The sequence below is a fragment of the Xiphophorus couchianus genome, chromosome 24, assembly GCF_001444195.1.
Source record: "Xiphophorus couchianus chromosome 24, X_couchianus-1.0, whole genome shotgun sequence".
Taxonomy (NCBI): Eukaryota; Metazoa; Chordata; class Actinopteri; order Cyprinodontiformes; family Poeciliidae; genus Xiphophorus; species Xiphophorus couchianus.
Window position 1 is genome coordinate 3,044,022 of NC_040251.1, and position 26,672 is coordinate 3,070,693.

The following is a 26,672-nucleotide window of genomic DNA, read 5'->3' on the forward strand; positions in this document are numbered from 1 at the left end:
AAAAAGAGTTTATAACTCCTATAAAGGACATAAACTAGCGCCACACCTGCAGAAAATGGCATATATAGACTTTAATCACAGACCTACCTGATGTGATTGAACAGTACTGACATATTAATGAGCCCAGTTATCTGGTAATGTCCTTTAAATGTTTGTCTCCATTTGAACCAGTGACACTGCAAGCAACTAAAACCTACAGTCACGCAGTGAAGCCAAAATAGCTGAAACAAGCACAAAGTCCAACACCTGCGAGCATTCGGGTCCGTTTTGGACATTTCTATTAGAATGATGTATTGCCAAATCATAAGGTGGCTTCTGCACATAAAAGCAGCAATATCCTTTAAAGGTCCTTGAATGCAGATTAGAGGTATTCTCCTTTCCAAAGCCACCCGTCGCCCCTCCTCCTCTCAATTAGAGCCGATTTCATGCAGCCTTTAATCAGTGCCACCTTTCATGCCATTTGCCGGAGCCTGAAGGGGAGGGTGGCCTTCGACTAAAAGTAGAAATGATGAGAAAGCAGACGAGTGGGAGGGTCGAAGGTTGAGAGAGAGTGGCGAGGAGGTCTGGGTGAGGGGGGGAGCAGAAGCAGGAGCTTGTTGCAGTGAGCTGTAATCGCACATCCAGGAGCCAGTTGCGCTCTGGGACATTTGAATTTTGTTTTTTTGTTTTTTCTTTCTTTCGTTCCAGCCTGGATGTTGTAGCTCGGGGCTGGGCTTCCCTGGACTCTCTGATCTGCTTTGCAGCAACTGTTTTTGAGGACTCTGCATGTCTGATATGCAGACATGGGCACCTCAGCTTGCACCAGGATTACCGTATGCTTGGCCCTCACCTTAGCTCTGGTGATTGCTGTAGCCTGCCAAGAAGAAACAAAGACTGGTGAGTGACGGCTGCCTAAACCGCTAATATTTCAGGAATGGAAAATGTAACTTCTTTTGTTGGACTTTTGTTGTGTTCTGCATATTTATATGCAAAAATGTCATGTTTATGTTCACTCAGATGTTGTTGTTTTTTCTACCCGTGATTACTTTGTGGATATTTTGTGTAATTTGTTTCCAACAACATGAGCTTTTTTTGTTGCTGAAAATGTTTGATTTCCACTTCTTCTTACGCAATGCAATTTAGTCTGAAAAGGATTTATTCCTCCAGATAAGTTGCCAACAGAGTGGCTTATTTTTAATTAAAAAGGATTTTTTTTTGTTGTTTTTTTTGGTTTGACTTCATGGCACTATTAAAAGCCAATTAATGATATTTGTTGTATCGTGGAAGAACACCTGTTCAAAGAAGAAAGTAAATTTTTCTTATGATTTGACGCCGAAGCGATAAAAATTAAATGTTTTTTTTTAACGTTACATAATTGTTCAAACTTCAGATAACTTTATATTTAATATACTTCACCCCAAATATATATATATATACATATAAAGCAGCAATTTCCCTCTCAATGCTCCAGCTAACTCTAAAGAGTGGAGCGGGGCTGGCCAGTCTATTTCAGTGCAGAGTCGAGGCTGAATGACAGGGTTGGAGAGGCCACAGTTATAATGATGTGGCTTCCAGGATGGGATGGACAAATGCAGGCCACTAATTTTGGTCAGATTCTGGGCCAGAGTCAGACGAGGACACACCCAATGTGAGAAGATGCTGGATATGAAATATGCTTCTCCCGCTTCCATTCGGCTTCACCCCCAGTGAAGCGTTCATGCTGCGAGGGAAAAGTAAAAACGAAGAAGAAGATGAAGAGAAGAAAAAAAACTATTTCTGACCATGTGCGCCAGATGTTTTGTAGGTTAGAATCTTGTGTGGTACTGCTTTAGCTTTTAGTAGCATTTAATGTCACTGAACGAATACCGTGACAAAAAAAAATTCGATATATATAAAATGACAGTTTTGTAACCATTTACTGCTCTGGTATAAAAATGCAAACTGACTTGGTATGGATTTCTAAGTAAGGTTTATACTTTTAACACTTTCTCTCCAGGGTTTTAAGAGAAATGTTTCCTACTTCCGAACAAATATAGGTTTAATAATTCTTCAGTTGATAAAATAGGTGCATTTTTCATGTTGGTTTTCAATTAAGGGCTGTAGTGACGTGCCACATACTTAGCTTTGCTTACATACTCAGCATAGAAGAATGACCACATAAAAAACACATTTGAATTTCACTGATTAATTTATATTAACATATCTCATTTATCAAATTAATTAATTTCAAGGGGCAATATTATATTTTCCAGTCACATTGTGCGATTTTATAACACAATCAACTATGTCAACTTTATTTGTTGTAAAAAATTATATACATATATAATGAATAGAAATTTGACTTGATAATCTAATACCTTGAAATTGGTCCTCTGTCTCCTTAAAATCTCCTGCTCTTTCTGAAACTCCGCCTCCCGGAAGTCGTCACAATACGGCTCCTCTTTTAACCCTTTAACAACATTTTTACCAGCGTTGCACTGAGAAGTAGCTCCTACAGTGAGCTCAGCAGTTTCACCAGGTGCTTGCTAATTGCTGCTGGGAAGTCTGAAGGAGCTGGTTGGGGGTATGGTGGGGGGGAGGTCAAGAACTGCAACTCCCAGGAGGCACTGCGTCTCAAAGGCCACGCTGGCTCCACCCAAGAGATTAAAGAATTTCTCAAACAAGAATGAAATAATCAAGCAATACTCCAGGTATGTTTTAGTTGAGGGAATAACATTATAACATCCTGTATAAAAAAAGAGGAAAAATAAGTCAATTTTACATAAAGTTACGTATGTTAATCTTTAGCCAAACAGAGAGCAGAATGTTTAGAAATGGTATTTAGCTAACATTAGCGTTAACTTTTTGGTGTCCACGTTACACCTACATTGTTAGAGTTCAGCTGTAAACTAATATGGTTCTTATATAGTCTGACATTAAATCTAAACCAGTTGCTTAAAGATTGTGTGATGTTTTGGAGTTAGCAGAGGAAGCTAACAGTGCTTCCTCCGCTATAGTGCTTTCAGTTTAGGTTCGAGGCTAAGCTAGTTATAGAAAGGGTTACAGGTTCCGCTGTCAGTAACCCTGAAAAACATAGTTAATAACATTTCATAAAAACATCATGAAGAGATTAAAACAAATCCCTCAAAAAAATTAAAATAAAACCCCTGTCAATATCTAGTGTACCAAATTAACTCCAGAAAATGCTTGTGTAAATAATTTAGGGGGCCACAAAAAAAAAACCTCCCCAACATTGTGCACACCACAGTACTGAAAGTGCCCTTGTCAAAGTGTTCAACAACATCCATATGAATACAGACCGTGGAAGAACCACAGTGCTGCTACCTTTGAACTCGCCTTCGCTCACTTTGCCTCTGCTGTGTAACGGTTTTGCTTGTTTGCTCTTTTATTTTCCTTCTAATCATCTAAAGCCCTGTTGCTAAAAATGCACCAAACAAATAAACTTCCTTGCCTTTCCTAAATTTCTTGCACAATGTCATAAAAGTTATCAAAATCTAGATTTTTGTCATACTATATATATATATACTGTATATATACAGGGGTTGTCCTGTATATATACAGGGTATATATACAAGGTGTTTCAGTTTCATTGTCCAACCCCTGTATATATATATATACTGTAAATTTACAGTATATAAATTTACCAATTTTTTATATATATATATATATATATTAAAAAAATTGGTAAATTTACAGTTAAATATGTTAGCAATTAAGAAAGGTTTTGAAGGGATTTAAGCATCGGGGAACAGAAAAAAGATGAAAGAAATCTTTGGTGGGAGGTTGGCGGGGATAGTTAGGACAGTGTATGAGAGGATGATCTTTGAATTTATTAAATGAATATAAAACGGCGATAAGAGTGATACTTTAGGAAAATATGTATGCTAAGTATCAGTACAGTGTTACCTACAGCGGTGTGTTTACATACGGCTTTGTTTTGTAGCTTTCTGAAGAAAATGTGAAAAATATATATTTTTTTCCCCCATAAATGTTTACTCCATTATGGCAAAGAAAATGGGAATATCTTTGCCCACTAGGTTGCACTTGACTTGATCTAATCTGTAAATATCAAAGTACCTCTTTAAGTCCTTTTCACGGTGGTTTGATGTTTGTGACCTAAGTTTGAACATAAGGGGCGGGCAGTTGTACTGATGTGTAAAAAGACATATAAACTATGGGCATAGTACAAGCTTATACTGTAGCTGAAGCTATAATTATGTGGAGATGAAAAACGGCTTACTTGTGTTGTTGGAAAGTTTTTGAAATACAAAGGTTAAAAACCGAAAAGGCTGCATAACTGTTATAAATATAATCTCTCCTGCAAAAATACACTCCACATCAACCTGTGACTCTTTCCTTTGGTCTGAAGCAGGTTTCAACGCAGGAGTTTCCTTCGGGTGTGGTATCTCATTGCTGTCCCAAATAAAGTCAAACCACAAGTTTTAACCCAAACCCAACATATAATACAGGCTCAGTGGTTTCCCCTGAAATAACTACAGCTGCTGAAAGCCGTCGTCTTTCTCAGGGAGAGGCCTCACCACATAATTAGTGCTTAGCGACGTCACAAAAATGAATGGATTTAAATGCACTCATAAAGCCCACAGCATCAGCAGGTGGCGAGATTTAACCCTTGTTTTTTTTTATGTGCAACATTCCTATGTATAGTTTTTTTCTCCTTTTTTCTTCCCTCGCTACACCAGCCAGGTGTTTGAGAAAGATACAAAAGAAATTAACAAATACTAAGACACGAAGAGTCTTAAAGTTTTCCACATCTAACCTAAATATTGTTCCAATTTTATGAAGTAAAGTACTTCCGTGGGCAGTGTGGGCTGCTTTTATTGTTATTTTTTTGATCCTGCTGTTTTTATGTATGTAATTACCTGTAACCGCCAATTATGGGTAATAGGCGGTTAGTTATCCAGGACAAAGAATAGTTTATGTGCACTTATGATAAAAAAAATGTTGAAATACACTCCAGATTTTTAGCTTAGAAACCTAGTGTGTGTTCCTCTTGAAGTCTAAATGTTAAATTGAAGAATTCACCATTCGTCATGTGAACCAAATATTTTGTGATGTCCAACTTTATATAAATCATGTTTCATGTATAACCCTACCTCGGCATTTTATTCCTGCCCATCGTGAAAGCGGGTCTCAGTTATCCAACCCTGACAAAATCCTTTAAAATGTTTAAGCTTATTTAATATTAAATACCAACTAAAACGAAGGAAATAACTAAAACTGAAATTGAGAAAACACTTTCATTAGGAGAACTAAATAAAAACCGTAGTTAATTGGGAGAAACTATTAACTAACTGAAACTATATCATATATCAAAAACATACTGAAATCACCCACACACATCAATATATATATATAAATAATGTTGATGTGATATTTCTATTGTAAGCTGGAGTTGCTACAAATGGACATGTAAACCGTTGTAAATCCCACAAAAATAATAATAAAAAAAGAGGTTCCCATGTTCATTAAAACAAAAATCATACAGTTTCCTAACTTTTTGGGAGTGGCGTGTTTTGTATTTGAACTTAGAAAAAATGTTAATCTATGGTCTGAAACATAAACAGCATATGCTCCGTATGTTTTTTGAAAACCCTTGCTGCAGAGTGTAGCTAAAGTTTTTGTATGGCCAAATCTGCTTTTGATTCAAAGTTGCTGATTGTTTGTGGCCCCATTGAAGGAGCAGCGTTATGTATTTTCATTTGTCAGTCAAACCTCACCCTTAAAGTGCCTGCAGCAAAAGTCTGAGTTGCGCCATGTTTGGGGTCCAGACGATATCCTTCAAACGGCCGGGTTAACCGTTAGCATACCATGCTAGCAAAACGTAATAAAACTGCATTTTTGACATGTGAGATGATTATAAATCACTCAGCATATGTAAGTAGTGTTAGAACGAAGATATTAAGACACATTTGGCTTAATAATAGAAATGTAATTCATAACTATGCTAGGTGTTGGCATATGTTTTGTTGTAAATATAGAGATGAACCGAGCGGCAGAAAGCTAAGAAAGTCTGTGTTCCTTCTGTGACTGGCTGGAATTGAGGACTCTAACAGTGAAATCCATGCTAATTACTAAGCATATATGTTTCATGTTAAATGTTGAATGTTGGCAGAGATCGTTTTGAAGGGATAATTGCACAGTGGCCTACAGACAGATTTATAGACAACTTTCCAGCTGAAAGCTGTTGGCTGAACCGCAGTCTAGTCAGGTTAGATTAAAGGCCTCTGCAGGTAAGCAGCGACTTGCCTCACATATGTCGAAATTACGACATTTTGATTTATGTTCTGCTCACGTCTTCTTTTAAAATTCTAGTAAGCAAGTTGTTTCAAAATGCATATACACCCTTTAAACTTATATTTTGGGGTTCCATGCCCAATCTAATCAGAAAATGATTTGAAGATATCAATTTGAAGACTAGTGGCAGGATCATGCTTCTCTTTTTCACCATCACCATTCAAAACGAAGGGTGGAGAAAACGTGGAGAAATGACCCAATAGTGGGAGAGATTGTTCTACAATTGCTCATCAACGCTTTTAAAATTGAATTTGGTGAAACTTCTGAAAACCGTGCATCATTTTCCCCTCCATTTCACAATCATGCATTAGTTTGTTTTAGTTTATCACATAAAAAAAACCCATTGATGTTTGTAGTTGTAATGTGACAAACTGTCAAATATTTCAAGGGGTACAGGTATCTTTCGTGAAAAAATGAAAACGTTATTGTTGGATAAATTGTATTTTTAGTAATTATCAAATATTCGTTGTATCATGTAGCCTTGTAGTTACATTTAGATAATGTTAAATTATATGCTTTTACTCTTTTCCTTCTATTTTAAGTGATGTTTCTGTGTGTTAAATAAGTTTGATTCTTTCCTAAAGGCCTCCTTTGTGAGAGAGAGGTGTCAGCTATTCTTAGCATTTGTTACCCTGCAGGAATCTCTGGGAGATAGAGGTGTTAGTAGTTCCCAGCTGAGTTTTATAGTCCTGCAAAGAACTCTGCTTTGTTCTTCGTTGCTTTGAAGCTATACAACGTGTCCCATTCGACGCCGTGCCTGGAGCAAGAAGGATTTAGATTGTAGATAACATGTTTAGTTAGTGATTATCATTTAGCGCTGCAACTATGTGAATTGTTTTCCCCTCCACCATTTTAGAGTTGCAGCGCCCCGTGTGGCAGGGTTCCTAAAATCAATAAAACAGAGGAGCGGGAGATGTGTTTTTCAGAGCGGTAGGAGATTTGTAACTGAAAGCACATCTCTGTCCGTAAGACAGAGGACACAAGGTTTCTATACTTCCCAAAGGCATCCATCCATGCATCCCACATGGAAGTATCCACTCCAGAGTGTTTCTTCATTTTGCCATTAAGAGTACGAAGCCCTGTAATGGCCTTCGTCAAGCTCCCATCAGCCGCTGTATTATTTTGGTAAAAATGTGCAACATCTTTCTCCAAAAATCATGCACACCCCTCCTTTCTCAGCCAGCAGCATATCAAGAGCTATGCGGTTCTGAAAAGCCATCAGTGAAGTTGCAGCCAGCTGTTCATGGACTGCCTCGAAACCAGCCTGTGTCCAGTTGCCCAGTCTTTGTACATTGTAATGGATGTAATTTATTCTGTCTACGTTTTTGTTTATCGTGCACCACCAGATGAATTTCTTTCAAATTTACCAATACAGCAGAATATCCTACAACTGAAAACCAGTTTTTGGTTTAGATCTTAAAAGTGAATCTGCTATGAGTTATAATGTGAAAAATTAAAACTATGTCACGTTTTTCTATTTTCTCCATTATTTTAAGCACGCAACATGAATCAGATTTCCAGTTATACTTTTATATACGGTTCAGTCCTGCAGTTGTTCCTAAAAGACGGTTGATGCAACCTAGTGGGCAAACGGAAAAACTGCAGCCCCTTTTCTTCTTTCATTTCGGGGCACACGGAGTGTTGCCCCGTGTGCTCAAAATATCAACCCAAAACTATAAAAAAGAAGAAAAACAAAGCTATTACCTAAACTTCATACATGCAATTGTTTGCTTGAATTCATTAAATTGAACAACCAGCTGGTTGTACTGTTTATAGTTTCCAACATGTCGTCCTCATCATCATCATGACTGGATCAGACCTCCGCAGAGGAACATGTTAACATGTCGGCTGCTGCTGTGCTTGACTCAGACGGCTGTAAGGAAAACGGAACGGTCTACTCCGACAATGAGATATGGAGGCCGGCGCTGTGCCGAACCTGTGTGTGCGACAGCGGCCTTGTAGTGTGTGAGGACGAGGTGTGTGAGGAGCTCAGAGGCTGCCAGTCGGTGGTGTTTCCGAAAGGCGAGTGTTGCCCCACGTGCTCCACCTCGCCACCGACACACACAGCAAACTCTGAAGCAGGTAAACTGACCCGACTCTGACCCTTCACTACTGGGAATCATCAGGCACATTCACGTCCCTTTCGGTTACCACCATGCATCATTACGAGGTCTTCCTCTCCAGTTTGGCGGTATGACTACGGTAAAAAAAAAAAAAGTAATACATTTTGTTCTAGCCAAATTTGTTTCTAACGCTATATTCTAAATGAAATCAAAAATACAATCAGATTGTAAGAGTCAGTCAGAAAGCATTGCGTTTTAAGAATTATGTCACCGAGAAGCAATCATATTGTTAAAAAAGCAAATTAAGTCTTGCTTGTTTTTTGGGGTTAGCGTGTGGCTTTAGCATTTTTTTTACAACATTCCATGTTTAACATTCTAATTCATAGTATAAACGTTAAAAAAATTAATTTTCTTTTAGGTGTAATTGTTTTGAAAGTGTTTTAAAATTAATCTGCAGATTGAATAATAAGCTAAGACTGATCTAATGATTAATACCAGTGGGATTTGTTGAGTTATGGGTGTCATTTAAGCTGACTGCTTCAGATAAATCCTCCATATGCATTCATAAAACTTGTTACCAGAGTGGCTTAAAATCTTCTTTATCAGTTGAAAAAGTGCTGATGATTTGAATTATTCATGTTTTGGCTTGAGAAGTGTCCAAATAGCTCCATCTGATGCATTCAATTAGGTCAAGTGCCAAAAAGGAAATAGAATTTCCCTACAAGCAGAATTCAGCTTCATGTTGTTTCAGGATTTTTTGAAGCATACACAATACTTTTTATGTTGTTGAATAATTAGCTTAATGGCAAAAACATTAGGAATCAAATGTCTAAATTGTTACAAAAGTTGAGGAAGTCATAGACAAAAGTATGGAATGTTAAAACTGAATATTCTCAAGGCATTCCCAAAAATCCCTTCAATGATGCATTGTGCGCACTGTAAGGGCATCGTCCGCAGTGCTCATTCGGTTGGTGTTTTCTCCCATAAAGAGACCTGCACAGAAAATGGCACCACCTACTACGACAATCAAATGTGGGCCCCAGAGCCGTGTCGAGTCTGCGTGTGCGACTCGGGAGTTGTGGTGTGTGAGGAATTGGTGTGTGAAGAGCTAAGGGACTGCGAGACAACCGAGGTCCCCGAGGGCGAGTGTTGCCCCGTGTGCTCAGCCAACAAACCAAACGCTCCTATCTTGGACGATAAAACTGGTAATAAATATTATGAACTGATGTTTGGGTGATCCGATTAAAAGATGGATAATTCTATCTATGTAAATATGTGTCAAAATGGCTTTTTTTTGTGTGTGTGACCAAAAGCCGAAATAGGAGTGTTATCTTTCGCATTTATTTCCTGGAAACAAAATTGCATATAAAACAGTTTTGTAAATTGTATCACTCATTTCAACGTTGTCCGATAAAATCCTTGCTGACATTTTTTAGAATGTAACCTTCCATAGGGTTAACAAACCAAGTTTTTGCTTAGGATTGAACATTTGGTTTGGTTTAACATACCTAAACTTTCACAGACTGTTGAGTTTTTTTAGTAGTCACCCAAATCCAACATATTTTTTTGTGTGTTTTTTTTAGCATCAGATTTTTGGTAGTGACACAAATCCAAAATTTTTTAGCTAGCACGAGATGGCTAAGTTATACATTTATCCAAAATCTGTCAAATTTTTCTTGCTAACTTGAGTTTTATTTCCACAGACTTTTGGGTTTTTTAGTAGTCACCCAAATTTGTGTTTTTCTTTTTAAGCTAGCATGAAATTTTTGATACTGACAGAAATCCAACATTTTTCTTTTAGCTAGCATGAGATGGCTATGTTATACATTTACCCAAATTTAGCTAATTTTTCGTGCTAACTTGAGTTTTGTTTTCCAGATAGTATCAGCTAGACAAATACGTATACCAACATATAACCAAGATTTCTTTTTGTCACTTTGGTGAGCAAGCTTAGTAAAGTAACACCAAGCCTTTTTCTAAGTACTGTTGTTTTCCAGTTAATGTGAATTGCTTCAGCCAGTATTTTTCATAAACCTAATCAAAGATGTTTTCTAAGTAGCATAAACTCCGTGTTTCCATTTTTTTTAATTTTTAGCTAACCCTTATGTTGTCTGCCTAAAGTAAGCTGTTCCCTTGAACCTATGAATAATTTTTTTCAATTAATCTAAGCTACATTTGCCTAAACATGAAGAATTTTTATACTTTCCATTTTGTCCACTTATTGTTTTTTATTGTTTTCCATATATCGTGAACTTTCCAAATCATACATTTCCTGAACTAGCTAACCCCACATTTGTTTTCCAGGCAATGTGACCTGGCCAAACTGTATAGCTTTCAAAACCTAACCAAGAAACTGGGCTTCTCTTGAATCTGCAATGCATGAAGCTATGTCTTTATCATCTGAGGACAGCTTTCCATACTGATGCCCGTTGCTGTTCTTCCTCACAAAGATTCCTGCTCGGTGGACGGTAATACCTACCCCAACGATCAGATATGGAGCCCAGAGCCCTGTCGGGTGTGTTTATGTGATAAAGGGACGGTGTTGTGTGAGGACGTGGTTTGTGAGGATGTAGGGGATTGCCAGACCACAGAAACCCCCGAGGGCGAGTGCTGCCCTGTGTGCTCGGCTGCGAAACAGCAGCAGCCCCACGCAGACACCGGTAAACTGCAAGCGTGACCCGCAGATTTGCTTCTGGTTGTTGACGCCGACTTCTGCGATGCAGTGTTTGTGTATTTCGCAGCTGGTGGTGCTTTTAGGTCTCCGTCGTGGCCTGAAGATCAACTCTTCAGGCGTCGCCTTGTGCACACCACTGTGGACTGTTGTTTTCCAAATCTTTGCGCTGCGGTCTGAATTTCCCTCCGACAGTGCTTCTTTTCAGGTTGCAGATGGAATACATAAACCTTCGACGAGATAAGCTCACTTCTCAACATGTGTGTGCTGTAACAACGTCCACACATCGGGTTGAGCAAGTAACTTACTTACTGAATAAGGTGTATTCCTCAGGGAAATTTTTGCCTCTCTGTTATGTCATTCTGTACAACTCATGATTTATTTATTTATTTGCATTCGCGAGTCTTTAGCACAAATAGATTTTGAATAAAGCAGCAAAATACGCATGGTTTTTCTGTGTTTATTTGCAGATTTTTTGGCAGCAAGCAATCTGAATTTGAAATTCAAACTCACTGCACTCTTGCATTTTCTTGGTGGCTATTTTTGCTGACCATGTATTTGATGTGAGCGACATTTAAATTGGAAAACCAATCCAACTCAGTAGCTGCCAAAACATCAGAAAAAAAATCTGCTTGTGTTAGTTTAAATTGTTTTCAAGTAGATGGTACCAAGTGTAGCTAAAACAATTGGATCAATAACCAATTTTTTTTTGTGGCATTTTTATGTGTTTTAATTAAGACACCTGCACAGAAAATGGGAAGATCTACGCCAATACAGACATGTGGAACCCAGAGCCATGTCGGCTGTGCGTGTGCGATATGGGAACCGTAGTGTGTGAAGATGTGGTGTGTGAGAACCTCGACGATTGCCAGAACACAGTGATCCCCAGTGGTGAATGCTGTCCTGTGTGCCTAAGTGTGGCTTCAACGTTTTCACCCAACACCGACCCAACGACAGGTAATTTGACAGAATTTGACCAAACACAAAAGTGATTGTACCAAGTAGATGGTGGCTTGCGAAGAGGATGGTGATCAATTGTGATTGATGATGCTCCAGTCTAGATAACAGTTGTGCCGTTGAAGACAATGCTGGTTTTCTTAAAATTGCTGCTCTGATCTGTGGCACGGAGCTGGATTTGACTTTGGGTGACTGATGAAACATCAGTGCTCAGATCTTCCTAAAAAGCTCTTGGAACTGTGCAGTGAATTTCAGAAAGTGCAACTTCATCTCTGTAAAAGAACTTGTACGTTCAGGAAAAGAATTCCCTCGTTCTCAAACTGCTATGTACTAAAGAATCGACCGTGGATAATATTGTTAAATTTTGCAGTGACAGTTTTCATTTCCCTTTTTCTTTGTTTCTTCTCTGCGCTGCAGCCGCTGATGAGAAGAAATCAGAAAGCTGCAAAGTCGACGGGGAGCTCTACCATCACAACGACATCTGGAAACCCGCACCCTGTCGCGTCTGCGTCTGCGACAACGGCGTCTCCATCTGCGACGAGATTCAGTGCGAGCCGCTGGCGAACTGCGAGAAGGTCACCACGCCCGAGGGGGAATGCTGCCCCGTGTGCGACAGCTTCGCCAGCGCCGGCAGGAGGATCGGTGGGGTCACTTTTCCAATTAGCTGACTCAATTAAATTGCCTCAGTAGTAATCAACTGTGTGATAATTCCTTTTTCTTTCTTTTTTTTAATTCAAGAAATTATGGGCTTCCAGGTAAATTACTGCTTTATTCACACACTTTTATTTATGAGAGGAAAAAAATCACAGCACACCTAACAAGCCATTTTGCATCCTTCGCAGGGACAGAAAGGGGAACCAGGTGACATACCGTATGTAAGTATGAAATTTTCATAACAAATGCTGCGCATCATTTTTGAAGCTTCCCATCAAGAGGTAATTATCTGCCTGTTCTTCAGGTTGTGGGAAACCCCGGACACCAGGGACCAATGGTGGGTAACTTGCTTTTGCCAAAGGTTTCCCAATTCCGAAAAAGGTCTTCAGTAAAGTTCATGCTTGTTTTTTTTCCCTCTCCAGTACTCAGCAATATTTATTTTTTAAAATAATAATTAACACAGAATCTAAGAAAAAAATAGCAAATTTTTGATATATTTAACCTTCAAGTACTTATATTGGTTGCCGTGGCAGCTTTGGCGCCCTCTAATGTTAAGGTGAATTATGGGGCTAATCTTTCGAACACAACAGAAGCAGATGCTAAGATGATGATTAGATGTGACCTTTTCATAAGCACTCCAGCCAATAAAATGAACTTAAAGCTGCAAACATGAACTTAAAGCTACAATAAAGCAGAATACCATTCAAATTTTTACCACAGTAATTAAAACGATAACATGAAACTCCTATATGATGTGGGTTTATTGCGCCATCTTACTGTGCAGCAAGAAGTTTCTGCATTCAAATCCTTGTCTGGGTATTTTCTGCTCGGCGTTTAGACTCTCGAACCCAGAAACAGAGGGTGGACAAAAGAAAACAAAGTTAGAAGTGATATAAGATGAAAACTTTCTGAAAAAAGATGTGATTTTTCTATTGCAATAGCCAGACAAAATATTGCTCTACTAATTTGGAATAGATGACTTGTCTCTTATATCCTTATTTTGTGTTTTTTTTACCCCCATAAAGTGGAGAAAAAAAATGTGTAAGTTAAACTAGTCTCATTGTTTAGGGCCCCCCAGGACCGCAGGGAAGAACAGGACCAAGAGGCTTCAAAGGCAGACGGGTGAGTTTCGAAAAAAGTTTTTCTTTTGAGATGCCATGTACGATTTAAACCCGAAGTTTACCACAATTATTTCTATTCCGTTTTATGTGTTACAGTCTTCTCCACACCTAGACTCTTTACTCCTGAACTGTATTTATGATAACGAGGTCATGACTTATTATTTGTCTAACTCTGGTCAGAAGTATTAAGTAAAGTCACCACATTACTTCTGTCAAATATAATCATTTATCTAGTGTTGTGACATTATCAAAATATTTTCTGACTGGAAGCAGAATCATTTTTAATCTGAAGCATTCGTCAAAATCTATGACCTTGAAAACGTATAAAAGTAGCCCGCGGCATGCGCAGTGCTAATGTCCTACATCTACCTTATATGTAAATTATTTAAACAAATGAAAAGTATTAAAACATTTGAATAAAATTTTCTGACACAATGATTAATAAAGCATTGCTAATTAAAGGCACCAGATATTTCTTTACATTAGCAAAATGCTAATGCTATTAGCGTAAAACAAAACCAAACAAAAAGAAATGACAGATAAGTAAATACTCACAACCATGATGTAATGAGATAAAATTGAACTTCAGTATGACATTTACTCTCTATGTAATAACAAAACTTTCAGGGATTCACTGGACCCCCGGGGTTTGACGGTGAGCCTGGTGTCCCTGGAAATCCAGGAGAACCTGGACCCCCTGGGGATTCCTCTCCTCCCGGGGTGAGAACTCTCATATCTTCCGAAAAATGCTTAAAACATAAACAAAAACTCTTTCTAGAGGTAATCATTGACTCGTTTCTCCTTCAAGGGAAACTTGGTGTCGCAGATGGCCGGTTTTAGTGAGAAGTCAGGTTTTGCTCCAATGGTGTCCGCATCGAGGGTGAGTGTTTCAGGTCTGCAAACAAACTGTAAAGTCAGATGTGTGAATTAATTACCTGAGAATAAAACTACCCTGTTGCAGGGTGAAGCAGGACCACGAGGACTTCCTGGTCCAACTGGGCCTCCAGTAGGTTTTATGCTCTTACCCAAAATTATGAGAACGAATTTTGTTCTTAGCAAACTTCTGCAAATTTCAGATATTTTTAACTTTTGATGTCTTACGTTAGGGCGCAACCGGCGGTCAGGGAATTCCCGGAGAACACGGAGACACAGGACCAATGGTGGGACGACTTCTTTATCGTATAAAACATGGTGGCGGCCATGGTAGGATGTAACATCATGTTGAATGTGAATATTCCACAGGGTGAGCCAGGTCATCGAGGACCTGATGGACCTCCAGGGAAACCAGGACCTGACGTGAGTCAGAAATACGTACATCCTCGTTTTTAGTCGTGTGATTAACAACATCCAAGTTTCACTTTTTTTTTTTTTATGGGCAGGGAGAGGCTGGGCCTGCCGGTGCAACCGGAGAACCAGGATTTCCAGGATCACCAGTAATAGAATTACCTATAATGACATAAGTGCATCCATGGCATTTTACAGTTTGCGGAGGATTTTGACGAGTTATGGTTTGTTTTGAATTCAGGGTGCAAGAGGATTCCCAGGACTTCCAGGTCTTCAAGGACGAAAAGGCCCCAAAGTAAAGAAAATTCTCCCTTTTGTTTGCCGTTGATTGGAAACGATTACAAAACTAAGCAGAACTTTAATCCCAACAGGGACACGCTGGTCTTGCAGGACCAAAAGGCGAGTCTGGGGCAGTTGGAGCCAAGGTATGACACTATCCTGATCCAGAACGATCCAAAAAGAACTAAAAATTAGTCCATCCATACATCAACTATTGTTTATTTAAGACCACAGACTTCCCTCCCTTAAGTCAACAACTACATCTCACATGAGGGAATTCTGAGGTATTCCTTAGACAATAAAGGCAAAAGACCACCAAGCTGGGGTTGGAAAAAGATTGGGTTAGTGCCTAAGGTTTATTAAGGTTTATGCACCCACTGATTATTAGAGAGAAGCACAAGTTCACCTGCAACGATTCACGAAATAAAAAAGTTATGGACAAATTTGATAATCAGTTCTACAAACTAGACATTTTACACCTGCATCTTTGTTCACCGTAGGGTGGATCTGGTACTGCTGGTCAAATGGGCCCTGCAGGACCCACGGTAAGCAATAAATGCGTTCAAATTCAATCCGCACCAATAATGCCAGTGTTCCTGTGTCTTACTTTCATTAAGATGGAGAGAAGAAACGGAGGGTGTAAAGTAGTGTCTCAGTAAATCTGTCTTTTGTTTCAGGGTCCTCCTGGTTTGCAAGGAGAAAGAGGCAGAATTGGACCCACTGGTCCTTTGGTATGAAGCAAACCAATCACTTGAGGTAAAAGTATTGAAATGTCAAAGAGCGAAAGCTAACGGTCTATTTTTTCTGTCAGGGTAAACGTGGTTCAAATGGCCATCCTGGCAAACCTGGTCCTTTGGTAAGAACGAGATTGATAGTATGATAGTATGTAAATAGTAATTGTTCTGACTGTGTGCTTGTATACTATTGGTCCAGTGGAGACAAAAATATTCTCATTGATTTTGTTGTCTGATTAGCATCAATTTGCCAGGCCAGGGCACAGAATGCGAAGTTAAAATAATCTAATCCAACTACAGGGTCCGATTGGAATTCCCGGTATGCCGGGATTCCCAGGAGGTCCAGGAATGAAGGTGAGACTGTTCACACTTTTGCATCGATCCCATTTTAAGACCAAACTCCAACAGTATAAGTTAAGACACAATGCCTCTACTGTGTTTTTAGCTTCATTTTTCAAAAGTGTCCACAGTCAATCACTTTTCGAGGCCAGGCAGGGCAGCAAGTCAGGAAGGAATCCTTTACAATTTCCTAAAATATTCATGACCCGATTGTTGTCTGGGAGTTAGGGTGAAGCGGGACCCACAGGAGTCAGAGGGAGTCGAGGGCAGCAGGGACCCAGGGGGGACAGCGGACGTGTTGGACCACCTGGACCAATTGGACAGCAGGCGAGTCCAAATCTGATACTGATTAGTAAGATTGAGTGCTGTTTGTTTTTTTGTTTTTTGTTTACTATTGAAAGACTCATTTTGGTGTTTAATACAGGGTGCTGCAGGACCAGATGGGGCCCCAGGTGCCCGCGGTTCCTCTGTGAGTCTTTGAAACGACGCAAAGCAGATGTTCCACCTTTTTAGCAAACCTTTGATGCCTTTTTTATTGAGCATGTTTTGCTTTCTTCTCTACAGGGTGTAGCAGGTTTACAGGGGGCGCCTGGTTTGGTCGGCCCCGCTGGTCCTCCTGGCCCTCAGGGCACCACAGGAGCACCAGGACCAAAAGGCCAACTGGTACGGACTTTATTGAATTTCTAACTTAGGCCAGATCCCGAACTTTCAAATATTTTGGTCTTTGCTTTAACAGGGTGATGCTGGACTAGCAGGACTTAAAGGAGAAGCTGGGCATAAAGGAGAAAGAGTAAGCAAGAAACTAACACCTTAACTCTTAGACACATGAGTGACTGGACCCTACAACTAATTTAGTAAATAACTGCTGTATACAGACTCCAAAATGGCCATTTGCTGAAAAAAACAACATATTCAGAACAATAGTAAAACCAAAACTTTGAAAAATATGTATATTTTGGCGTTTAAGTTAAAAAAAAACAAAAAAACACCTTCATCTGCAAATATGTTGCAGCCAAAACTCCTCAAGTGGCAGTTTTAGCTTCACCCGGGTCAAATTCACTAAAGTAATGCGTTCTTTGGCAATAAAATGTTTAATTTCTTACTAAGAAATGAATTGATTTATTTACATCTATTAATGCATTTCTAATGTTGTACATAAAAATCCTAGGTGGATGAAAAATTTGTAGAATACGCCAATATTTTTGCTGTTCTTTCAGCACATCTCTGTTAGCAAATGTTGGCGAAAATGTCAATTTTCTCAAATGTCAGATCAATGTTGAACTGGCGCAATGTCACGGCTGTCTGAATCATAAAATGACAGCAACTTTTCGTCAAAGCAATTTGACAAAAAGGGTCAATGAAGCCTCATCTTAAAACGTTCCTTCTGTACTTACTGGTGTATTGACTAACCTGTCGGTGGCAGGGTGACCACGGTGTTCCAGGGCCAATTGGTCCATTGGGTGAGGATGGAAAGCGTGGCCCCCGAGGGGATGCGGGAACCATCGGGTCTCCAGGACCACAGGGGGAGATGGTGAGTCAGCTAACGATATCAGCCATGAAAACTTTACAGGACGTACAGTGCAACTCTCGGCACTTTCTGTTTTAGGGGCCACCAGGAAACCGAGGTTTTCCCGGTGCAGATGGTTTACCAGGACAAAAGGTATGAAATACGTTTGTTTTGTTAATAATTGCATTTATCATAGCGGATGGTTCGGCTTTTAAAAATTTGATTCTTGCTCAAACAGGGAGCCCAGGGTGAGAGAGGACTGTCGGGATCGCCCGGCATCAAAGGTACTCTGGGAGACCCAGGACGCAATGGAGAGCCAGGATTAACGGGAGCCCGGGTAAGGCAACTCCATACACCTCTGATAAATTTTCCAACATTTCTTCTGTCTTCTGATTCAAATTTCAAAGGAAAATATGTAAACACCAAAAAGTGTTTGATGCAAATCGAACCATCTATAGGTGAAACCAGAAGTTTACATACACAGAATAAAAAAACCACATACAGTAGTTTCAAGATACGAAGTTAAGTTTGAGTGACTAAAATAATTTCTATTTGTTAAATACCAGAAAACTTGTTTTTTTTAAAACTTACTTTAAATTCATAAGGTTGAGTAATTGTTGTCTTTTAACCGGTATGACTTGGGTCAAAACTTTTGGGTTTCCTTCTACAAACGTCCTCAACCTGCATTCGAGGTTTTATTATACTTTGAGCCGATTATTACATAATCTGGTTTTTGTTTATGCTTTAGTACATTTTAAAGCCAAATTTGATTACATTACACACCCTCCTTTTCATGTTTGCTGTGGAACAGTTGCAGTAGGCAGAATTGGATTTTACTGAGACGTATAAGAAGAAAGGGGGCTTCATACAAATGACGCATTTTTTCCAATTTTGCATCAGTTTGTGTTGCTCCGTCACATAAAATCCCAAGACATACGCTAAAGCTTGTGTTTTTACACAACATTCTATTCGCCTTGTTTTCCCAGGGTCTCTCGGGGCCGATTGGTGCTCAAGGAGCAGAGGGAAGGCAGGGTCCAATGGTGAGCACGATTTCCCAACTCTCCTCAAGATCTCTCTACGTCACAGTGTTGCGACGCCACTGTGCCTTTATTGTTCTCCCGATGTGAAGTTTTGATGTTTTCCCTCGTGTTTTTAGGGTTTGGCCGGAGAGGACGGCAAACCTGGCCTGGCTGGTTCTGTTGGAACCCGAGGTGGTGCCGGAACCATGGGTCTGCCGGGGCCAAAGGGCTTCGCAGTGAGTGAGATGGGCTTTAGAAGTCGGCATCACATAAAGCTGGTGATAAACATTTGACTTGTTTGTAGGGCGATGCTGGAAAAGCTGGAGAAGCTGGAAGTCCTGGCGCTGCGGGTCAAAGGGTATGTATCTAGTACTGAAGTAGCCAAAAAGCCATACTTTATGCTTCATCATCTTCACAGATGTAAGGATCCTTCAGTGAAGAGTGTGCTCTTTTGTGTTCCAGGGAGCAAATGGAAAAGATGGAGAGACCGGCGCTGCTGGTCCACCTGGTCCAGCTGTAAGCTTCCATCTCCTTTTTCTAGATTGAAACTAAGGATTCTCTTGATTTAGCCAATCTTATTTTTATTCTTTAGGGCCCTGCAGGAACGAGAGGAGAGCAAGGACCTCAAGGACAGACCGGTTTCCAGGTAAATGACATAAAAGCATTGCTTTTAGTGCAAAAACAGAACTTAGTCCTTAGTCCTTTGTATTGTGGTGTTTAACTTTATTACTCTGTGATGATCCAAAGTAAATTTCTTATGCTAGTACTGTAGTTTAATTCCAGGCATTAAGATTTTGACCAAAAGTGTCTTGCATCACTTTTGGTCTATTGACTTTTGCAATTTTCCGTCTTGTCTGTTCTTGTTTTTAATGATAAATAAAAGTGGGATCGATGTTTCCTAGGGTTTGCCTGGACCCTCAGGTCCACCTGGAGAGGCAGGGAAGCCAGGTGATGAGGTAAAAGGAACTACCACTAAATTAGCATTAACGCTAATCTAAACTAAGACCAAAACCGTTGTGTTTACTCTTGTATTGTTTTCTTCTACAGGGTCTTGCAGGTGAAGCCGGCTCTGTCGGAGAGACGGGTCCAAGAGTGAGTCTACCGATTCTACCAATTGCTTCAATCGGTTATTCTGTCGCATCCATGTTTATTCTGTTATCTGACCTGTCGCACGTCCACGTAGGGCGAAAGAGGAGCGCCCGGAGAAAGAGGAGAAACTGGTCCCAACGGGCTTCAGGGACCAAAAGGAGGTCCAGGAGCACCGGGATCAGACGGTCCCAAGGTATCGTTGTGATTCAAACTTTTACTGAACCCAAAAACATTCGTCTTTGCTTTCAGTGAAAATCCCAGACATACACTGATCAGTCAAAGCACAATGATTGACCTGCCTGGTAGAACTTCTTGTAACAAACCGTTCAGTAAGTTTGTTTTTGTGGCAAGAAAGCATCGTTGTTGTAATGATGTACTAAAGGTGGAGAGCCTGGAACAATAGGACCTTCTTAAAGAGACGGAGACCAATGCCCGATGTGAAACTGCTCCAAGTAGATCTGTACCATCTCGATATTGTGTATCATGACGTTGGTGGAAGTGTTATTGTGCAGCCTTACTCACAATGTTATGCCTGATTGGTGCGTGTTATATACTTCAGGGTAACACAGGTCCAAAGGGGGCTGCTGGAGAGCCAGGTGGTCCAGGACTTCAAGGGATGCCAGGGGAGAGAGGTATTTCAGGACCATCCGGACCAAAAGGAGATCCTGTAAGTTAAAGAATAAGACTGTATCGTCTGCGAAGAAGCAACTGACCTGTCAGAAAATCTGGAAATGACAAACGACTTTTACGTTGATTTGCACTGACAGGGCTCTGTTGGCGAGAAGGGACCTGAAGGAAAGGCAGGAGCTGATGGTGCAAGGGTAGGTCCAAAGTCTGTGGCTAAATGGTATCTAATTAGAAATATGTTATGCGTCTTTAATTGTATCCAAATTCTTTAAAGGGGCTTGCTGGTCCAGTTGGAATTGCTGGTTCAGGTGGGCCAAATGGAGAAAAGGTAAGCTGACAACACTATTTTTTATTTTTATTTTATTTTTACATGAAATTATTCAGGTGCAACTGCAAAAAAAACCAAAAAACAACTACATAAATAAAAAAAGATGTTGTAATTTAACTTTTTAAATGGGCAAAAACAACATTTTCTCTCCTTTGGTTCAAGATGACCTGGTGTAATAATATGATCTAAGAAGCTGCATTTTGTTTCCTCAGGGTGAAACCGGTCCACCGGGACCAACGGGACGCCGTGGCACCAGAGGAATCCCCGTCAGTGGAAACTCTTCAACACCTTAGCCATTCGTTTTCAGTTTTGATAAGGTTGCGATTTAATATTTGCTTCACTGAATAACAGGGTTCCAGCGGAGAGCCCGGTCCAACTGGGGCAGTTGGTTTTCCTGGACCGTCCGTAAGAATCCCGTTAAATGCTAGCGCATGCCAATGAATAAAAAAAGAAAATGTGATGCACTTCTTTTTTTTTTTTAAAGAGTAGAATCTAAGTTTTTGTGGTTTGCTTCTTTTTTTTAGGGTCAAGATGGCCAGCCAGGAGTCAAAGGTGAAACAGGAGAACCAGGACCTAAAGGAGAAGCAGGAGCTTCTGGACCTCAAGGCATGGCTGGGAAGCCAGGTGAACAGGTACAAAATTCCCAATTTAAATTTTTAATGTCTGAAGTTGTCTTAAGTAATTTGATAAACATCCTCTTTGAATTTCATCTGTTAAGGGGCCTGTTGGTGTCGCGGGGCTGAAAGGAGGCCGGGGAACACAAGGTCAAGCTGTGAGTTTTTCACCCAACGATCCAGTTATTGAGAACTTTTAGCTTGTCTAACTCTGCAGCTAAGATGCTCAAAGCACATCGTAATCGGAACGACTTCTTCACACAGGGGTCTCCCGGTTTTCCTGGACTGCCTGGAAAAGTTGGACCTCCAGGTTCACTTGTGAGTTAGATACCCTGATATTGGGGTTTTTTACTCTACAATAATCACTGCAAAAACCAAAACTAATTTGCGTTTCAGGGTGCGACTGGAGCCGACGGCCCCGTAGGCGCTCCTGGAAAGAAGGGCCCTCCTGGGGTCGGAGGAGAAAACGGCGCTCCGGGACGTCAGGGAGAGAACGGACCGCCGGGACCAGCAGGAAGCCCCGGAGAGAAGGGAGGACCAGGAGAAGACGGTCCTCTGGTAAGATGAAATGAAGCACTTTCTTATCAGACTCACATTTCTGACAACCAGATACCATCACACCTCTCCTCCAGGGCCCTGATGGACCTCCGGGACCGGCTGGGACGACAGGACAGAGAGGAGTGGCGGGTCTGCCCGGAGTCCGAGGGGAGAGAGGTTCGGTCGGACTGCCTGGTCCTGCGGTATGTACTCCTGCTGAACTTTTCTTCACGTCCATCCTTCTCCAGCAGCCACCACAACAAGGTGGTTATTTCTGTGATTCTGACTGTTAACTGGAGTAACTCGTCTGTCAGGGTCCACCTGGAAAACCAGGAGCTACCGGTGCTCAGGGGACCAACGGTCCTCCAGGCGGGGTCGGTTTACCCGGAGCCACGGGGCCAAGAGGTGATCCCGGTCCTGAGGTTTGTCCAGTCTTTCTTTTCTCTAGAGTTTTTTTCTAGAAGTTATTTCAAGCAGATGAAAAGTAAAAAAAAACAACTGACATGGACTTTTACACAATCTGATTTAAAAAGTAATGGATTCCTTTTGTTTCCACATATGACTTAATGTAGCGTTCTGATTGATTTTTGCGTCCAGTGGCTATAAATTTGTTTTGTCTGCATTGCCCCAAAACATTCCACTCAATAAGTCAAATGCGGTAAAGTAAATATATGATGTAAAATAAACAGAGATTACACTTTTGGCTATTTTTTCATTTTACTTTCATTTCTGTGGCTTCCAGCAAAATCGATCATGCAACGTGACACCCAGAAAACTGATTTGATTGCATGCGATAGTTATTTTTGATTGCGTTGCATTTATTGCCTTTTTCAAACATCTTGAATTTTGTTTTGCCTAAATTCTGTAACAATGGTTTTGTGGGTTTTTTCCACCTCACATTGCAGCAATTTTTGTCAACATTCATACTGAATTTGTAGAAACATTAAAACTTCAGACGTAATAAATCTTATTGCGAGTTAAAACATTGTCTTTTTTTTGCGTGTAGCTTTTCTGCATCTTAATGACACTTTTTTTTTTTTTTTTTGCAAATGACTCGCAGTTTAATCTGACCGATTCGCGGTCCAGTTCTCCCGTTTTCTGCTGACATGCACTATATTTTTGTTTCTTTGTGTCGTTATTCAGGGCATTGCTGGAGCCGAGGGGGCCCCCGGTAAAGACGGTCTAGTAGGAGAAAGGGTGAGAATAAAGACATTATTTCTGCTCGCGTGTCTTCGTTGGTTATACGGACGTAAGTATAAAGTCGTGTTTTGTTTGTGCGTCTTTAGGGCGATAGGGGGAACTCGGGTCCAGAAGGCCTGCCCGGCGTGCTGGGGTCTCCAGGAAACGAGGGACCGGTGGGAACGATTGGCGGTCCTGGACAAAGAGGAGAAACTGTGAGCTTTACAACTAGCTTAGATCCAGTGTTGCGTGTTAAAATTATCGCTTCACTGCTTTTTATTGTCTCTTGGCGAGTTTAGGGTGCTAGAGGGCCCCCAGGACCACAGGGACAGCCTGGTGTACGGGGAAAAGTGGTAAGACAGGCTTTTCACATTAAATGCTTAAGAAAAAACTTCAGCTGTTTAAAACTCCTGTGTGTCTTTTTTTCTGACGTGATGAAATGTTGTCGTGTGTTGGCTCAAAGGGCCCTCAAGGACCACAGGGGGAGAAAGGAGGAGCCGGAGAACCCGGCGAGAGGGGTCAGAAGGGCCACAGAGGCTTTACCGGGCTCCAGGGCCTCCCTGGAATAACTGTGAGAACAGTTTTCAAAGCTACAGAGTGATATTGTGTTTTATAAGTTTAACGTACTGTTTAAAATGTACAAGAAGGTTAACATTTTGTTGAATCAGAGTTCAGGAGGTATGAAAAATAAGGCTAACAAAGGGAGTGGAGGCAGCACCTAAACCACTGGCAGTGAAACCATTTGAGGATTATGAATTTAGTGTTCAGGTGGGAAATCCAGTCAGCTTGATGCTTAAACACACAGAATCCCTACTTGGATTAGGTCAAACCTTTGGATGCAGAATCAGGACATGTTACTTTCTAGTCCAAAGGTGGACAGGAAGTCAACCAGTATCAAGCATAAATTGGGTGAAAATGACTAGCAAAAGGTGATGCACATGGACAGAATTGTTGGTACGCTTTTCTTAATGACAAACAAAACAAAACAAAACGAAACACAATGGTCATTGAAATTCCTTGAAAATGAAGGGGAAAAAACGTCCACTAGGTGTCAGTAAGGCACCAAAAACATACTCCCAAAACTCACAATAGTGTCTCATAATATCAAACTGGTTCCCAACTTGTCCGTAGCCGATTTGTGAAAAGAATTTAACTTTGCTAAACAGCGAGTGTAATCCAAATGGGTTCTTCTCTAACTCAGGGAGCCACAGGAGATGCAGGAGCTCGAGGAATTTTTGGACCAGCTGGACAAAGGGTAAACAAAATGAGACTAAAACATGACCATGTTACAGGAATAACTTGGCATAAAACCTCAGCATGTCTTGAAACCATTTAGGGGCCTCCTGGAGTGGTGGGTCCTCCAGGAAAGGAAGGAAATATTGGCCAGCCGGGACCAATGGGGGCTCCAGGCGGCAGAGGAACCATCGGAGACCTCGGAGCTCAGGTGACTCAATGTGTTTCATCTAAAGTACAACTTCAGGCTGTTTTCTCATCTGGATCCAACTTGTTTTATTCAGGTTCAGCCTCATGAAAACACCTATCTTGTTTTTCTTCAGGGTCCACCTGGAGAACCTGGGCCAGCTGGTCCTCCGGGGCCCCCGGGTCCTCCCACAGCAGCTGCAGAGGACCTCTATGCCGTCGATTACGACGCTCACGGCGAAGTTCAGGAAGCAGTAGAGCTCGGCGAGTACGACGACACCGCTGATCCTCCACCTCCGCCAGAGTTCAACAAGGACGAAGCTAAGCCCAACAATAACATCTTGGGTGCCGAAACGGGTGTCCGAGCCACGCTGAAGACCCTCAACGGACACTTGCAGAACCTGCGCAGTCCGGACGGCAGCAAGACGAACCCTGCCAAGACCTGCCAGGACATCAGGCAGTGCTATCCTCAGAAAAGGAGCGGTCAGGGTCACGCTGCTTGTTTTTTGTTGTTTTTTTAGTCATAAAGTCATTTTTAAACCACATCACATGTCTTGATTCGTCTCATTTTATTTGTTGCAGGTGAATACTGGTTGGATCCGAATCAAGGAAGCACAAAAGACGCCATCAGAGTCTTGTGCAACATGGAAACTGGTGAAACCTGCATTCCTGCCAATCCGGCCAGCATTCCCCGCAAAGCCTGGTGGACGAAATCAACCCCAAGCCCCAACAAACCCACCTGGTTTGGAGCTGATATGAACGGTGGAGCCAAAGTAAGAACACAAGAAAAGCTTTGCAGAGGAAATCTCTCAGCTCTTCGAAATCCGTGACGTTTGTCATCTCGTTTCAGTTCTTCTACGGCAGCAAGGAGGAGCAGCCCAACGCCGTGGCAGTCCAGATGAAGCTGCTGCAGCTTTTGTCAAAGGAGTCGCACCAGAACGTCACGTATCACTGCAGGAACAGCGTGGCCTTTAAGGACGAGCAGGCCGGCAACTTTAAGAAAGCTCTCGTCCTCAGAGGCGCCAACGGACAAGAAATGAGGGCGCAGGGCAACAGCCGGCTCAGATATGCCGTCGTCGAGGACGGCTGCTCGGTAAGCCACAGAGAATTCCTCTAGATGTGAATAAAACTCGACGTAGAGAGAGAGAGACACGTCCACTCACTTTCCCGCTTCTTCCTCAGAAACCGAACGGAGAGTGGGGCAAGACAGTGATTGAGTACAGAACTCAGACAACCACCAGGCTCCCCATCATGGACTTGGCCCCAATGGATGTCGGAAAGGCTGATCAGGAGTTCGGTCTGGACATCGGGCCGGTGTGCTTCTCATAAAATCACAAAGACGGACGCCGTCGGTTTCTTTTAGAAAGAGGGTATAGAAGCTACCTGTTTCATCGCTGCCTTTCCTTATTGGTGACGGAAGGACACTTGTGCTATTTATTCCAGTTTTCAGTATGTGGAAGGGAACCTGTACCGCAAAGACGTGTAGATGGATTGTAAACTAGCGGAGTGGGCTTTAAAAATAAAAGCCCACAGTTTTTCTAGACGCTCGGAGAAAGGAAGAGTCGATGTAGGATAGCCGTAGCTCTTAATTTTTATGGAATAAATAATTAAATTATTAATTTCTGTGCAAAACAGTCATTTGAAAAAGCTGTAAATGCAACACATGATTGTAAATGGCAAAATAGTATTACTTTTCTGTGAACAAAATGCAAGTCTTTCAACACTAGAGGGAGACAAAGTAATTTTTTTAAATTAGTGATTTCACTTGATATTCAAGGTGAAAAAGGCGATTAGCTCAGTTGAACGCAGTCAATTTCTGAAGATACATGATGACTTTATTGAACTGCAACAAATAAATAACAAATAAACATCTAGTCTGGTGGTATGGGTCACTGTCTTCTTGCCCTGTGTCAGATGGGTGTGCGAGAAAACCAAAAAGAAAAGAAAAAAAGTCAGA

At 41.1% G+C, this 26,672-nt stretch overlaps 1 protein-coding gene across 3 annotated transcripts; it reads left to right on the top strand.

Annotated features, from left to right (window-relative positions):
* The first annotated feature begins 573 nt into the window (after positions 1–573).
* Positions 574–26,600, top strand: col5a2b (collagen, type V, alpha 2b). Of its 3 annotated transcripts, XM_028010874.1 has the most exons (58): positions 574–876; positions 8,164–8,376; positions 9,347–9,562; positions 10,808–11,017; positions 11,767–11,985; positions 12,403–12,627; positions 12,724–12,740; positions 12,828–12,860; positions 12,944–12,976; positions 13,708–13,761; positions 14,388–14,480; positions 14,569–14,640; positions 14,722–14,766; positions 14,867–14,920; positions 15,003–15,056; positions 15,140–15,193; positions 15,286–15,339; positions 15,416–15,469; positions 15,824–15,868; positions 16,001–16,054; positions 16,135–16,179; positions 16,358–16,411; positions 16,625–16,723; positions 16,821–16,865; positions 16,961–17,059; positions 17,133–17,186; positions 17,820–17,927; positions 18,003–18,056; positions 18,142–18,240; positions 18,890–18,943; positions 19,060–19,158; positions 19,227–19,280; positions 19,385–19,438; positions 19,515–19,568; positions 19,825–19,878; positions 19,970–20,014; positions 20,106–20,204; positions 20,571–20,678; positions 20,779–20,832; positions 20,913–20,966; positions 21,179–21,232; positions 21,318–21,371; positions 21,491–21,598; positions 21,685–21,738; positions 21,845–21,898; positions 21,977–22,138; positions 22,213–22,320; positions 22,432–22,539; positions 23,261–23,314; positions 23,404–23,511; positions 23,596–23,649; positions 23,760–23,867; positions 24,498–24,551; positions 24,633–24,740; positions 24,853–25,198; positions 25,298–25,488; positions 25,566–25,808; positions 25,898–26,600. In XM_028010874.1, exons 1-58 carry the CDS (start codon positions 783–785, stop codon positions 26,042–26,044), a joined length of 5,394 nt encoding a protein of 1,797 aa, XP_027866675.1. In that variant the 5' UTR covers positions 574–782; the 3' UTR covers positions 26,045–26,600. The 3 variants fall into 3 exon arrangements, with proteins under 3 accessions (XP_027866675.1, XP_027866676.1, XP_027866677.1); XM_028010875.1 differs by lacking the exons at positions 8,164–8,376; positions 9,347–9,562 and having other exon boundaries at positions 575–876; XM_028010876.1 differs by lacking the exons at positions 8,164–8,376; positions 9,347–9,562; positions 10,808–11,017 and having other exon boundaries at positions 575–876.
* The last annotated feature ends 72 nt before the right edge of the window (positions 26,601–26,672 follow it).